Source organism: Calonectris borealis, chromosome 11 (genome assembly GCF_964195595.1).
Source record: "Calonectris borealis chromosome 11, bCalBor7.hap1.2, whole genome shotgun sequence".
Lineage (NCBI taxonomy): Eukaryota > Metazoa > Chordata > Aves > Procellariiformes > Procellariidae > Calonectris > Calonectris borealis.
The window spans coordinates 2015772-2032500 of NC_134322.1; the positions used below are offsets into that span (position 1 = coordinate 2015772).

A 16729-nucleotide genomic window follows, 5' to 3' on the forward strand; every position below is an offset into this window, starting at 1 on the left:
CGTAAATACAGTCAGATCTACAGCTTCCTGAGCCAAACCAGCCCGCAGATGCCGACCCATACACGCGGCACAAGTGGGAGTTTAAACCTTACCCGTACCGCCACATCGCGCTCGCTAAATATACATCTACGTCTGCATTTCCCCGGGAGCCAGGCTTGCGATGCCAGAAAACTCTGTGTTTTAAATGAAAACAGGAAGTTGGGGGGGTGGGGCAAAAAAAAATCTTTTTACAGAAGACTTGTTGAGTTTTTCCTTTTCTTGTTGGAAAGGAAGAGAAGAGAGACAGAGGAATATGCTAAGATGTTGTGCCGTCTTCCCTGGTGCTGAAACAGGAGTACGTTCAATTTAATTGACTGTATGCCTTTCTCTTCTTAAGAGGGAACAAACTGGAGACAAAAGAGCAGACACTGTAAGCACAAGTTCAGAATAATCACTGGTGAATTATAAAGACTGTTCCTTTCCCTGGATGGACAATTTTCCCATTGCTTGGTGAAATTACTTTTTTTCACTCCTGTGGAACAAGTCTGTTAATTTGAAATACTTTGAAACAATTAAATCGTTGATTACGTATACAGAGAGAAACTGATGTTCTATCTTGGTTTGTGGATGGGTATATGGAAGAAAGGGCATAGCGACCGAGTGTAAATACAGGTACCTGATTTATGCCAGCTGTTATGGAAATTCGGTGTTCGCTTGCACAAGAATATCTATGGTACTAGAAAGCCTTTATCCAGGAATTTCATACAGCCTTGGCTTTGGCCCTATTTTCTGACAAAATGTGCATAGTGACTTTTATAAAAAAGGGCTTCCTAACATGATAGACAGGGTAAATCCATCCCTGATGTAACCCCGTGACTTCACTGGAGTTGCCAATCTGGCACTCCAGGTATTCTTAGTTGGCTCTTAAAATGCATTTAACAATTCACCGATTATCAGGAGAGTAGAAAAAGATTGATGTTCTGCTCCTTTCATTTTGCTTTCAGTCTTTAATTATACTAAATTGGTTACAAAATAGTGACTTCCAGTACGGTTAATGTCCATAGGGGAGAAAGCCTGCACTCCACCGTTTTGGCTGAAGCTAACGATGATTACCTGTGTTACACCTTTCATCCTTGCTAGTACATTTCTTCTAAATAAAAAAACCCCAAACCCAATGAACTAGGTGAAATCCTGCTCCCATTTAAATCAACGGTAAGCTGACCTTGACAAGTCCAGGATCTCACCGACAGTACCTGCATCACTCTACCCTGAGAGTTAACACAGGGATACCCATCAGAACTACAACAGAGTTTCAGAAACGGATGACGTGGAATTAGAAAGGATATTGCGGTCAGCAATTCTAGAATTCAGAGGGTATTTAACAGCTTTTGTTCTGGCCCTGTTTTCCAACAAAGTACGGTAATTTCTATACACATATGTAGATGTATGTACAGATATGCTCATGTCTATATAGATATATTATGTGGGTGTTCATATATATGCTAATGTATATGTGCATATGAGTTTTATAAATAAAGCGCTCCTTGACAAGCCTGGGTAAGTGCAAGCACGTAAAGGGCTCGACTGGCGAGCAACTACTGAGCTAATAGTGAGTCTGTCACAGAAGAGCACGGGGTGCTCTGAGCCCATCAGGCTGGAGGAGGGAATTTAGGGCAGCTTATGAGGGTCAGCCACACCGCAGGCAAGGACTGGGTCACTTCTTTATTTCAGTCTGCTCCATGCTTTAGGACTTGTTGTTGCAAGTTCATTTATAATTGAATAGAAAGTAGCATGAGGGGAAAAATGCATTAAACAAAAGATTTTGTTTAAAAAGTAGGAAGGCTTTTTTTTTTTTTTTCCTGAGCTGCTATAATTTTAAAAATATTTTACAAAATACCTCCTTAAAAGGGGACTAGCACACTCCAGGGCATGTAGTTGTAAAGATAAATCTGTGCACTTCCCTGGTACTGCAGGCACTCACCCTTTGGCCTCATTTTTATGACTCTACACCCTGGAGTGGTGTTATTGCTTACAAACATACATATATACTTATGGGGGTATGTGCGATCTGCAGATGTTTTATTTATAAGTGGCAGGCCTATTGCATCACTGAAACATGCATTTACAAACAGATATAGGTTTTATGAAACCCTATTCCGTTGTTTTAATAGCTAAGCTATCCAGCCATAGCATAATAGTGCACAAGGTAAATGTGTCTACATCTCTAGAACCTGTTCCAAGTTTTCTCAGATGTGACTAACTGCAAGAATTTTCCAACCATCAAAAGTTAATAAAAAAGACAAAATAAGGCAGTGTAAGCCTTTCATACGAGACACACAACACCACAAAGTGGAAGGGCTCTGATAAACTTTAAGGCCTCATTTTACCAAGGTATTTAAGGAGGTGCCTAACTTCAAATGTAGAACTATTGAAGTTAATATCCTTAAAATTAGATTCACAGTTAAATACTTTACTAACCAGGATCTAAATTGAGACTAGTCTGGATTGTGAAATATCTGCCCCAGGGCATCTTCGGAGATTAGCCTTTAACTAGAGAATAGCTGCAATAGAAACACTTGTTTATTCTACTTGCAGTTCGCAGCATGTAAGCAAGAAATGAAACGATGCAAACGTGTCCTTATCTTGTTAAAATCTGCTAAAATTATTCCTAGATATTTTGATGATTTTACATAAACTTCCAAGTTACAGGAAACATAGCATATAAATAAAAGTAATGAAACATTTAAAAATCAAAGATATTTGATGCGATTCAGAGGGAACTCTTATCTACAATGTAAGTTACTGCAAATGTTTGTTAATAATTGTTTGATACAGTATTTTTCTAGCTGCTTAAAAACAGTCAAAACAGCACTCTGCACTAAATGCACAGCCACGAGGGACCGGCTTGAGAGCAGGTACCCTATTATTGCCTTACTGAAAAAATGACAATCGCAAGCAAAAGAAGTGGTCTCTGAGCTCAGACTCCAACACTGAGAGCCCTTCAACAGACAAACCAAAGCTACATATTACCTCAATCTTCTCTAGCCAATCTAATTTCATTTTACATGAAAACAGTAGCTCCGGCATTTCATTAAAAATACACCATATCCTCTGTTTTCAATCTTCAGATTTCGAAAGGTTAAGACTGGCAAATGACGACAAAGAGTGACCTACATTAAGCTGTAATCCCTGGACATACAAACTGAAAAAAATGTGTATTAAGCATCAGAATGGTTCTGATTGAAACTTGATACTGGCTGTGAAAGTTCTGCATTAACTCCCCAGATCACAAGTGAAGCCTTGGTCCCGATGAAGGTAACAGCAAAACAGCCATTAACTTCAGTGGAATCGTAATTCCACCTTTGGTTCGTGTGCTCTCTGTGAACATGTAATTGCTGCACAAGCCAGACAGATAGAGTTTACTTTTGAATTTGTACATCCTGAAAAATGCAGAATAAAATACATGAATAAAAAGTATTCACAGACAAATACATACTGAGAGGCTCTGAACTTTCACTTACCATTAAATCTTCAGGTGCTGGCCTTTCCTTTGGTTGCTTTTTCATGCTATGTGTCATAAAACAAAATGTTCATATATAAACAACTGCTCATTTATTCTACTGCTTAAATATTGAAGCTATCCTCTTTTAACACAGAGCGAAGAATTTAAACATATTTCTTAACTTTATCACATGCCGATGGAAGGCAGGGTTCCAAACAGTGGCCAAAATGTTAATGGATTTCTTCCTTCCCTCCCACCCCTCCCTTACGGGAGGTAGTGGTCTCCACTGTAACCATGAAAGTGTGCAAATACAGAGTCGGCTCAGAAGGCACAGTAAGTTGATTCTCATTTTGCTAGGGATTATTACATAGCTCGACACAAAGTATTATACAAACAGGTGGGAAATCTAACTCTAACACTGAACAGCTTCAGGAGAACGCGCAATACCCTGGGGTTTCTACCTTAATTTTTTCACATTTATTTCCATTACACTGCAGGGTGATAGTTCATTACACAGCATTAACCTGTTTATAAGATCATGTTTCTCATCCAAATAGTCCTAGTTTTCTGTGCAACAGGTGCAATTAGCTATTGAAGGCTGTGCTTAGCTGCATGACGGAACACAATAACATGGCACAGAGGTGACCATCAGGAGCTGCCTACTGACTAATTGGATTACATCCAAACAGCCAGTGTTTATGGCGTAATTGGCATAAAGTCATAAAGTCTGATACGCCGTTCACTTGACATCTCTAATACTTATTAGGAATTGATTGCTTAAATAGTATATAGTTTCTTCTTATTTGCTTTTTTTAAACAGTAATGCCTCCCACTAAAAGGCACAGCCAATATAACACCATATCTAAAATACTAGATGATCTGTGCTGTAAATCGGAGGTATTAACGACACAATTTACCTTCCCTACAAATAACTACAAGCACCTCAAATAATACAGGCATTAGCAAGTAACGCAAGCTGTCTGACGAGTAGGTTGGTAGCAGTCCTAATCTGACAGTCCAAAGTAGCTGCGTCCCCAGGGAAAACAAGGCTATTAGCCACCATCAGTTATGCTTCAGTTTGACATCTGTGGAAATTTTAACACAGGTTATCCCTCCCTCTGCCTCAATGAGAATTTTTTAAAAACAGTCTGTCATCAATTTTTTGCAGGGATAAAAAGCATAGACCTCCACGCACATCAGTTAATTGCGCTGCAGAATCCTCCAAATAGTGTTGCTCTTTGTAAACTGAAACTGTTGAAAACTGAGGCCTATGTTACACAAACTTTAATTATTTAGTTACTTTAATTAACCGATAATCAGACTGCTTTTTGTGTCTGCATTGTTTGTTACATACTATGTCAGTCCTCAGAGGCACTTTCTCCTATGTTACGTATTCAAAATTCAATTTTATTTAGATGACTTTTGCTGGCATACGGTAGGGACCCTGAAAGTGCTGCGAAGCCCAACCTATAGGTCGATCTGCATGGGGCCGAGGGCTTCGAGCGCCTCGTTTTCGCCCAGGACGCACCCCTGAAGCAGGATTCCCTCTCGGCCACGCGGCTGCGGCTCTCAGTGGCACACACTGAGATGGCTCCATCTGATTTAGCACAGCTGAGCATCCAGCCCTGGAAGCGCATGTTCGCAGAAGGGATGCTTCTCCGTCAAACACATCGTATTTTTACAGAATTCAAGCTTGTTTCTTCTGCCATACATGACTGACTGTTTTTTTTTTGGGGGGTGCCGGGGGGGCAGAAGAAGAATGAGACAGTTAAAAAAAAGATTTTTCCCTTCACCTTGTTTCTTTAGGATAGCTTATCCCCAAGATTTTTATTCACTAATCAGTCAAGAACTGTGTTCTTTATTCTACAAATTCTCCTCTCCCCAGTTCTCCTTTAATTTAAAAGGTTTTCAATGAACTATTCAGTTTTAAGGAAAGAAAATATACCCAGTGGTGTGTTTTAAAATACGACGCTCAGTAAAAATTACTTACTGAAAAGCCAATGAATTAATCAAGGCTGCTTCCCTTTCTAAATATTGAGGCAATTTTATAAGTAATATTTTAAAAAGCCCTGAATATCGATATTGTACACGAGTCTTTGTGGCCTCTTTACCCCCAGATGAATTCTTAGGAGTCTCAGCGCACAAGACTGCACCCACATTCAGGGCAGTTTATTAAAACACGAAAAACCCTTGTAAGTACTTTTACGACCCTTTGTGTAAATAACGTTTACATAATTTAAACAGTTTGCTTAGCTTTGCTGCCCCATCTGCCCAAGGCCCCCAAGTCCCTCTTCTCTCAGAAAGGATGCAAGGAAAGCCATAAGGTCTCGCAGAGCTGCAGAGTTAATGGCATGTATCATTTACATTGAGGGCATGGCATGTTTGCAAACTGAGCTTACCATTGAGTGATGAAGTGTACAAATGGCTCAGAGAACTCCCCGGCTGGAAGGACGGGCGATTCCTGGGATTGGATTGAAAAAAGAAGCAGAGTCAGAAGGAGAGAAGATAATTTTTTTTAGAAGGAGACTAACATAACAGTGACAACAAAACAAAAAAAAAAAAAAAAGGAAAAAACCAAGGAAGCGACAAAACCCCCTTTTCGCACAGAATTTGAGGGAGAAAGGTACAAATTCTTCTGAGAATGTGTTATAAAACACTGAATTTCAACTAATGAGTATTACACAATGGATAAAAACATGTGGAAAGACACTGAGGGGAGGTGAAAAAAGGACAATGATAGCCACAGGGTAAAAAGGAAGGTAGGGAAAGTGTAAATGAGAAATTAATGATTATTTAAGTAACACACAAATGGTCTTGTAATTAACAAAGAGCTGTGAAATTATTCTTGTGTTGACCTTTGTTTCTTTCACTGCATTTGCTATTTATTTACACTCATGTTTATTTACACTTATTCATTTTAGAGGCTGTCCTCATATGCTGTCTGGTCTAGATTTAAAAGGCGAAAGAATTTTTAAGAGGAAAAAATGCAGCGTTTACCAGTCTAGTGAAAATAACCACCCAGTATTTATGAAAGAAAAAAAAAAAAAGAGGAAATTAAGAGCACAAAAAAAAAAAATTACAAACAGGGAACAAACAACATCACCATTTGCAAAGAAGGGCTTTACGAATTTAGGAGTTTTTCCAAGAATGACAGAGAGCTCCACTGTGTTTATAGTGTAACAGCTCAGGATGTAATGAAATTACACTGCAGAGTACTTTAACAGTGTCATCTCATTAGACCTACAGTTGGAACAAGAGAGCCACATAAAACAGGCAGCTGCAAATGACTCCATTCTCATCTATTCTCATTTGCTATTAAAAATACCTTTCGGCGGCTTTTTTCCTCCCTGACATCCCTACACAAAGTACCCTGCAAAGTATGATACATGCACCTATTTAAATTAACAAAGGAATGACTTATTTTAATCTCACTGTGCTTTGGAGTGCTTTGGCCATTTGGATGAGCAATATATCATTACATACAACCTTCCAGCGCTGCAGGCAAGAAACTCAGAGCGTGCAGCATTTGGTGGGAGCCAAACAATTTCTCTAGCACACAACTGTGTCAAATGCATGCATGTATTCATTATTGAGAATGCGAGGAAATAGCTTTGATGTAGTGGAAAAAAGAAGATGATAAAAGCACCTCTGCAATGTGTGTGCCATTATCAATGGTGGCAGATAGACCCAACTGCAGAGCCTCCTATGTGATTAGTAAATATACATATAATTGCTGTGGCCAATTATCAGAAAAATGAGATCGGTAATTACAAGACAGAAAATTAACTAGAACTCTTATTAAGGCTTTGTTTCCAATTCGAACAATTGGAAACTGTTGGAAAACACAATTAAATCAAAAGTAACTGAAGAGTAAAAGGAGAAGCCAAAATTGCTTTACAATTTTCAAAGACTTCTATTAAATACAAGGAGTGTTTGATATAACATGCCCAAATTCTCTTTGAACTTAGACCGGGTGAGGGAGAGGTTATTGTTTCTAAACTTATAAATGACATCAATATAGGAAGGTTTCCACTGGAGAGTGGAAGGAACATAAGGAAATAAGCAGTGCAATTAAACTTTCTCCACTTCAAAGAACTGCGCATGAAAATTATTCATATTAGTACAGAAAATGCAGAACAAAATGTCAGGCTTGCTTATCCAGTGTGGAGCCCCGCAGGTTTTGCCTCTCCCCATCATTTTCTCGTGTCCAGCAGGGCCTTCCTGGCCTTCCACTGAAGTGGCAAATGCTGCTTCCCCAGGTGGGACAGACTCAAAGCAGAACAGGTAGGGAATGCTCTGGGCGCATATTACAGATCAGTTTGAAAACTACAGGGCAAAGCAATCGGAGCCAATTCCCCGGGGATCTGGCTCTGCCCAGCAATCTGCCCTGGCTGTTTAAGTGAAATGCAAGTGAGGAGCTTCTTACAAAGGGGCTGCCAGCTCCGATCAGTCCATGCCGGGGAGCAGGACAGGAATACGGCGCTTCACACTAATTTGGTAGGTGATAATTTCTGCAATCACAAAGAGATGACGGACCCATAATGGAGTGAAACTTCATTATAAGAGGGGAGGAGAAGCTGACAAACTGCTCTGAAGCCACCAGCGTTTCACTTTGGCTATCCCATCAGGGTTCATGCAGGCAAGGGAAGAAGTTGCTCCATCAGTATTAACGCCTTGAGCACGCAGCTCCTGTACTGCAGCACAGCCAGAAGACAAGGCGCTCCGGCATAAGCATGCAAGAAAACTTCACCTGGACGAAAGTAAATGTAAAATGCTATTTTTTTTGGCACATCTTTCTGTACAATGCAGGTATTTCAACCCCATCCAGGCCTACTCTCTTCTGCTGTAGACCTGTCAGTCATGGCCATGCCTTGGTTGGTTTGCTCTCAGGAGCTCAGGAAGAGATCGCGCGTGTGTGTGGGTGGAGATGAACACAGACTGGATCTCAATATGAAAACCAGATGCTTTAATACAGTCTTCCCAAGGATTTTAGACTGGGTGCCCACAAATTTATTGGCTATTTGCCTGACAAACTGAAAACCTTTTGGGAGAGTGCATCAATCTCAAGAAAATACTTGCTGGCAAGTGTGTTTGAGGGCAAAAAGATCAGTGCAGATAAAAACTTTAAGCTCACTCCTGTACATATGAGCCAATTGTTACTTTACAGCATAGGTAGGATAGGGGAGAAGGAGGGAGGTTTTGGTTTTAGCTGAACCAGGAAAGTTCGGACCCTCAACTGCTTCCAAAGGTGAATACTGCCTCAAATGCTGCATTTTACCTTAGTTAGAAAGAGAAAACATCCATTCACTATCTGACCAGGGAAACCAATGACAGAAGCATTTCGATTTCTGATATTGTTCTATGCAAGACCATTTGAGTAGTAAAAAGGTGAGAGTATTTTGTAGTTAGAGCTATTTCAAATGAGAGGAAGCGTTGGTATTCCTCCCTCTGTAACCTGAGCAATCACAACGTTGTTGTATCAGGTATAAAGCAAAAATCTCCAAAACTACGCAAAGTAAATACATCCTATATTGTATCCTGAAGTTCCCCGGACTTTGGCTGACACTCAGAGAGATGGGAATATGAGGAAATAAAGCAAAGCTATGCATGTCTCTACCAAGTCTACGTTGTCTGTGTGATATGACACAGTCACATCTGATGTAACCCTAGGGAGCGGTCCAGCTGCACTCCAATGGCCTGCCTTATTTTACCCACCTGCACAATGAAATTATACTACAGAGGCAAAAAAAGCAGAAAACCAAGATTTTAAAGGAGTGAGAAATAGGTATACTCATTTTAAACTGGGAAATGGTTCTTTCATTTTCATTAAATACCATATCTTTTAACCAATGTCATGAAGATCTATATATTGGAGATGCTGCTAAAATAAAGACACAAACCGTTGTGAGGGTCAATGTACCATTGGTCTCTTACATCCCCAGGCAGCTTATTCCCGAGCTATTTCCCTAAGCATCCAAGCAACATTTCCGTAACTGGGATCTGCTGCAGGAGAAGACAAGATCAGCCTCTGATTTCTCAAAACCAGCCAAACTGTGCACACACAGTGAGAATGGGGAAGGGCAATAGGAAAAAAGTTTGAGTGATGCCTTTGCCTTGTGAATAATGAACAGTTCAAGAAGGTCAACCCATTACAACTGAAACCGTTTAATTATTAATTATGCACAATCTATGAGCAAAAGGACAAGTTCAGAATGTTTAATGTGTGGTAACTCCGACTGGACCCTCTCTTGGCATTTTGTTATTAGCACTTGTCAGCAAGGTGCTCAGGCATAAATAAAAAAGCACAGCAGCAGAAAATCTGAGCTAGCAGGAGGAGGGAGGGCTTTAAACTTCAAACACTGCTCCTAATATTTAATTTATAGAGTGCCAAGGCTCTGGTATAAACCTTATTGACTTCCATGGAGTTAGGGGAAGTCACATTACCTAAATGAAGACCTGAGAACGAGAATACTGAGACAGTCCCTCCAAAAGCCCTCTCTTTTGAAGCGAGTAATAACATTACTATCTGTATCTTCTTTTTTTTCACAGGTCTGAACAAAGGAAGAGTGAACCACCTAATAGTGTGTCCAGAAGTCAACCAATCCTTTGCAACCTATGCAATAAGAGCTTCAATTACAGGTCTGAGCATTATCCTCATCTACTTCTCAAACCTATTATTCAAAATGTCTCCTGATCTGTTTGCTCTCACTAAGCAGAGCAGTAGCAGAGATGCTACTGAGGCTCAGGAAATAAATAACGTCCAGCAAACTCACAAATAAATATGGATAAGGCACCTTTCCTCTTTTCTGTCCAGCTTGGAGATTTACCTGGACAAAGTCAAGTAGCAAATTCAACAGATACAGCTCCGAGTTGCTTATTTTCTTTGGAAACACTCTGATGTCAATGAAATTTGGGAGTAGTTCTTGAGTAGCAATATACACCAAAAGCATCCCATGCTTTACACACCTTCAGAGGTCTTACCCCAACAGACAATTTCTCGAGTGTGAAATATTTTCTCAAAGCAACTGAAAATCTGAGATTTATCACATCCTTTCTGAAGAAAGAGAAAGCCCACAATCTCCCTATAACAGGAAAATGAGCAAATACAGCTTTCTACCTAAAACCTTCAAGAAGGCGATGGCGAAGCCCCCAGCGATGTGTTAAGATCAAACCTGTGCTCCTCCTACCTCCTCCTTCGGGGGCCAGCCCGATGGACAGCCACGGTGCAGAACGATGGCAGCCTGTCATCAACACGTCCCCAGAAGAAAGCCAGGCTGCACAGCCGTGCAGGCTCGAAGACGAGCTCAGCTACGCTTTTTGGGCAACAGAGGTTGGTATTCCCCGTGGATCCCCACGCTCCGTACAAATAGGTTTTACTCCCTCTTCTCATCTGCTAACTCCCTCTCTGTGAAGGGTTAAATTTTCCCATTCCCCACAGCTACTGCTATTTTGCAATACTCTCTCCTCAGTGTGAACGCTTGTGCAGAAGGAAATGCCATGGTCCTATGGCTCTATGGCCACAAGAGGGAAGTTAGCAGAACCCAGCAAACCAAACTTCAGTTCCTCTCTCCTCTGGGCTTCCCCAGCACACCCTGTCTTTGAAATTATCATCTCCTCTGGGCAGATACTCCTATTCTGCAACTCGTCCGTTGATGCTGAAATGGCAGTATCTAATAAATAATGTGTGTGCTTTACAAAGCATTTCTGGCTTATCACTTCAGCCTAAAAAATCTCTAGGATTAAAGAATTTTTATGCACTCCAGCTTCTCTTTTACCAAAGCTTTCAAAGAATACATCTATTTTTATATAGTAGCTGCATTTTACTTTGTGGCCAAATAGTGATTTTTTTTTCAGACAAACTTAAGTTTTAGATGCACCAGAAACGCTGCCAGGTGCAATTACGTGTAATAAATGCAGTGCAGTTATCAGGCTGTTTCAACAAGACCAGCAAATTACAATATTGTACACGTTCAGATTTACTCCTACAAGGACAACTTTCTTTTACAGCATTCCTATTAAAAAAAAAAAAAAATCCATTTCTGACTTTCTAGGCGATCTACTTCAAAAGCCTTGCACAAACCTAATGGCAGGTGATTTCCTACAAGTAACAAGTTTGCAGAAGACAGCGATGTCTAGAGGTGGCTCAGAGGCCCAGACTTGAAAGCACTTCTGGATTGTCCCCGTTACGCTCCCACCCCCAGCAGGAAGGTGAAAGATGATTACATCTCTGCGCCAGGTCGCTTCTTGCTCTTTTCTTAGTAGCAGATGCCAAATGTGACAAATTATACGTGGGGGCATTTTGGTGTGAAGTTTTGTCTGCTGGGATTGGAGTGTCAGCAGTAAACTCATTTATTTCCAGATCTCTAGCTGGACGGGAACCAAGGTCGAAAGGCCAGTGTTTTATCCACCAAAACACTCAGCCTACCTTTAACACCTCAAATCACGTGAGAACCAGCTATTCTCTCAGCAGCGCTACCTGCTCCCCAAGTTCTTGAAAACCTCACGTATGCATAACCTCCATTCGTACCGAACGCAAGCAGACGTTTCTGGTTAAATAAGTCAGTAGATACTTGGGGCTACTCAGTTGTCACTTCTGCAGCGTTTGCTACTGTGGGGTATTTTTCAGAGCCCAGAAGAGGGAAGGAAAGGAGCGGAAGAGTGTAATTAACATCAGGAATAATCTAGAGTGTACAACATGACATTTTCTACCTCTCGCCAAGCTTTGTACTTGTTAGTGTGGCTCTCTAAAGGGCCTTGCAGGTAAGTGTACAGGTAGCTGGAAAAACAGGTTAATCCTTTAACCGTAACTGTAATTGCTTTCTCTCTAAAACAAACATAAGAATTTTTTCCTCTCATTGCTGGTCTCTTGTCGATCATAAGCTAGCAGAGCACAGCAGTGTTTTGGGTAGATACACACACATACGCACATTTCAAATAGCTAAGGCACAGCAGCATGAAACGTAGCCTCTACCTGTTCACACCGAAGGGACTCAATTGAAAAACTAAAACCATTTATTGTTCCCTTTCTCCTCTGTACACTCCCAATGCATTTTTATTGCTTTTTCATAAAACACCACTGCAAATAATCAAGCATGACCATTGACATCCACAAGATTGAGTTTTAGGAACCATTAAATGAGCTTGCCCTCGTGGGAAGGTTCTTGCTCAGGTTGGTCTAAAGGTAATTATTCAGCAATTCCTACCTGTGGTTTTACCTTGTTCCTATATAAGTCTCTGAATCTCATACACTAGTAAGGTCACAGTTTCTGTCTCAATAAAAGTCTACCCTAAAACAACTTATTCACAGGACAAATTATGGTGGGCTTGTGTACACATGCGCACACACGTGTGTATATCCTAACACGAGCTTTTCTTGCATAGAAATCTTCAAAACTCCAGAAATTTTCAGGGTTAAATATAGCTGTTCATACATTTAAATCAATACATGAGACCCTAAAGAGAAATTCCCAAAGAAAAAAATAAAGTCTTGTTTCATTCTGAGCCTTTGGAGTTTTCTACTTCATTTATAGAAATAGCAAAATGAAGCACTGATACATAAGGTTAAGAAACTCAGCACAAGAGGCAACGGTCTTCATTGTGTTATCTGATCAAGCTGAACAACCTGTGAATTTTTAAGGCTATGCCGTAGCAATAAATAGTGGGATATATTTAACCAGGTAAAAAAAGAAGGGAATAGAAACAACTATATAGGATACATGTATTAAGTGCAAGTTATTTTTTCCATGGGAAAATCTGAAAATTTATTGACACTGAAATGCTTCATAGCTCAGCATTAACACTACAGTAGCGTTAACTGATGCTGCTAAGTGTTTCTAGAGTACGAATTTAAAAAGAAAAAAAAGAGGTCTTTGATTTGTGGAGTTTGTAAAGTCCTTGAGCTAGATTAAACTGCAGTCTTGTGAGACCGAGTATCTCTGTGGGGGCACTTAACAGAAATGCTCAAGAAACTGATGGAAAGCTTCTCACTACTTACTCATGAAGCTATCAGAGTAAGGATTCATGAGTATAACTAATTAATTTTTCTTTTAAATTTCTGCCCGACTCATCAAAATACGCAGGTTTTTCAATGCTGCCTCCTGTTTGTAAAAATAATATTTGCTCTTGAAAGTCTTCACTCCTCAAGCTTCTAATGTAATTGGAGTAATACAATAATTTAACTAAAACTGATGGACAAAAATCGAGTTCTTTTTCTCCCTAATTCAATACAGTTTAAAAAAAAGAAAGCCAAACCCAACACCTAAGTCACTATTACACTGAGACAAGCTATGGAAACTTTGAAACCAAAATGAAATTTATTTTAGGTTATGAAGAAGAAAGGGTTAGAAACCAGAGCTGATGCTTAACTACAGAGCTTGTGACCACAACTGCTCCAGTACAGCGAAACCCGGTTTACAGCAACCACCCAAGGGGCTGGCAATAATTGCTTTCCTAGAAGGGATACTCTAACTAAATAAAGGTTGAACAAAATAGCCCTGGAGAGCTTAAGGAAAATTTAAAGGAGTTGCTTAAGTCAGGAGGACTGCCTACTGGATGCATTCCACAATGCAAGTTTTGTCTTTCCAACCTTCTCTGGATGCAGAGCAGATACGTCTAAAGCCAAAAACCACGGGATCGGAAAGATGGGAAGCTGACATGCGGAAAAACACAGAGCTGGCGGCTTTGGCCTTTTGGGATCTTCATGCACAAGCCGCAATCACCTAGGTGTTTTACTAAACGCTGATCTGACTAGCAATCAGGAAAAACGACATTTTTAGACAGCTTTAGAAATACTGCATTTGGAATACAGCTGAAGAAGTAACTAAACAGTAATTTCCTACATAATACATTTTGACAACAAGGTAACAGGGAAATGAGTAACTACAGGTTGGAAGAACCTTGCAAGCAATGCCACTTTTCAACTGACTGCAAGGAATGCAAAAACACACTATGATCAGAGCTCTGGTTTTCCTGAAAACCTAAGCCCACATTTTGCTGCAGAGTTGCAGAGCCCAGTAACCCACTGCTTACCAAACTGAAAATTTAGAGCACCCTCATTCACCTTTTACACTGAGAATTTTCTAATGCATTAAAAGGAAAATGCGTCATTATAATCAAGGCTACGGTTTTTATAATCTGCTTGGAAATGGAACTTGATTTATTGAGTGACTCTTGCAGACAACAGCAAAGAGAACACTTAACTGGACCACGTAGGTTGTCTGGGAGATTGCTGGAGATTTGGAGGCTGAGCAGGAAACCGTTAGAATTTTTTGTCAGCTAAAAAAAATCACGGGAGGCATTCTGAGACCATGAGCAGCAAGAGAGGTTAAAAAGCATACTGATTTTACTTGCAATCCTTAGGTTTCATAGTCAACCCACTAAGTGAAATCGGGTGGCCTGCATTTCTCTGATGCATCATTTCTGGGGTCTGCAACATTAATGGTATTATTCTGGGGCTCTGTTGTTTATATTTCTAAGTTATCATCTGGAACAGATCCCAATCACAAAACCTTTTTTTTTTTTAAAATGCACCTAGCGCTTTTGAAGCATAATCCCGTTGCTGAGTAGACTGCATTGTAAATTCTTTGGCTGCATGATCATGAAACATAGGGCCACATCTAGGACATCTTCCAAGCCAGACAATGGCTCCTGCTTCCAGCAGGACTCCATTCTCCTTCATGTTGGAGTGTTTCTGGAAAGACTGCACGCACAGCAAGCGATGCATGTCCTTCCCAATAGGGATTCATCTGCACTGCTCAGTGCTTTCCATATAACATTTCGGTGAGTTGGAGACAAACTAAGTTGAGTGCTAGAATATTAAATTACTCTCAGCTCTCAAATAACAGCAGACTGCCTTTATTGCTGGCTGCGTTGCAGGATGAACTACATTAACAACTAGTCTATCCTCATCTTTGGACCAGAAGCAGAAGTCTTATCATGGCGGGAGATGCTGCTACGATTAGGACTGTTGCTTAAATGAGCGTGTCTTATTTGTAGCTGGATCAGATTTCACTATAAGTTACCACATGTTAAAAAATAAAGGTCCTGGCAGGCATGTATCCTATTCACACAATGCTCCTCACTAATTTTGCCATTAAAAAAATAATCCCAGAACCAATGCCATTAAAGCCCAATAACATAATTTAACAAAAAAATTGTCAGGCATAGTTTACTGTGATTTGAGAAGAACTCTGCCTGACATTTTTTTGTTAAATTATCCTGCTTCTCAAATCACTTATTCATTCTGCAGAATTTCTCCAAGCAAATTTAAGTCCTAGAAAATGAACAAACAAACTTCTTAAACTGCCAAAGTGACCTGCTATGTCTCATATATTTCACTGAGAGTTTAAAAACAGCTCCAAAAACCTCACTAATGCAGAACATCTAAAAACTCCCATGGACAGTTTTTATTTCATAGTGCATCACATGCCAGAGTTTGAGAAAAGTCCAGGATACCTAGGTAATACAGAAGCAACCTCTTAACTAGTTCAGTCATGAATAAATCCTACGAATTAATGATTATAAATGAACAGAACATTAACTTTTGGATTCCTGCTGAGTTTTGGTGGAACGTGGAACAGTTCTACAAAACCCAATGACTACCAGTATAATAAGCAACTATTATAAAGAGTCAAGGTCTCCATTTCATCATTTTAAAAAACTTCTAGGTTCTCCCGTACCAGGCTCTGGAGTTTTTAGTTGGCTCCATGGGGAAAGACTGGGGTAAGCACGCTGCCGGCAAAGACGCAATTTCAAGGAACGCTCTCTTCCACAGAGCTGTTTAATCACAATTTTAGAAGCCAAACGTCCAAACCATTCTCTGCCACACAAAAAAGACATATTAAGGGTCTTGAGGAAAAAAAACCCAGAGTTTTCAACTGCAACAACTTCAGCAAATTATTGTTATGGCATGAAGCTACATGGGGACCGAAGATCCTTGAGGCGGCTCGATCCCACCCTTGTGGATCTGCTCCTCCCACATCCTATGACACTACGGCTCATCCAGAAGCCGTGCCTTTATGGGAGTACTGCTGTGCACTATCTGTTCGGAAGAAGAGGCGAGCTACAGATCGTCACTCCTTGCTGTTCTGATCGTCATTAAGGTAGGTGGGGAATTCTGCACCAGGATCTGGGGGTTCCTGTGGGACGGGCTGTACAGCGCAGCTGCAGCAGAGGGGCTCTGCTCCTACCTCCTGTGACTTTTAGGACCTCCTTACAGCCAAGGGGAAAATTTGACCCAAAATAATCAGT

The 16729-nt window shown here is 40.4% G+C and overlaps 1 protein-coding gene across 3 annotated transcripts in view; it reads right to left on the minus strand.

Annotated features, from left to right (window-relative positions):
• Window positions 1-16729, minus strand: part of MAP2K5 (mitogen-activated protein kinase kinase 5) — a 140769-nt gene that overhangs the window by 21635 nt on the left and 102405 nt on the right. For 2 of the 3 annotated variants that reach the window (XM_075159716.1, XM_075159715.1), the window contains 2 exons: window positions 5881-5942; window positions 3501-3546 (listed from right to left, as the gene is read on the minus strand). In XM_075159716.1, coding sequence (XP_075015817.1) covers window positions 3501-3546; window positions 5881-5942 — 108 coding nt within the window. The remainder of the gene's footprint in view (window positions 1-3500; window positions 3547-5880; window positions 5943-16729) is intronic. The other variant, XM_075159717.1, reaches the window with a different exon arrangement.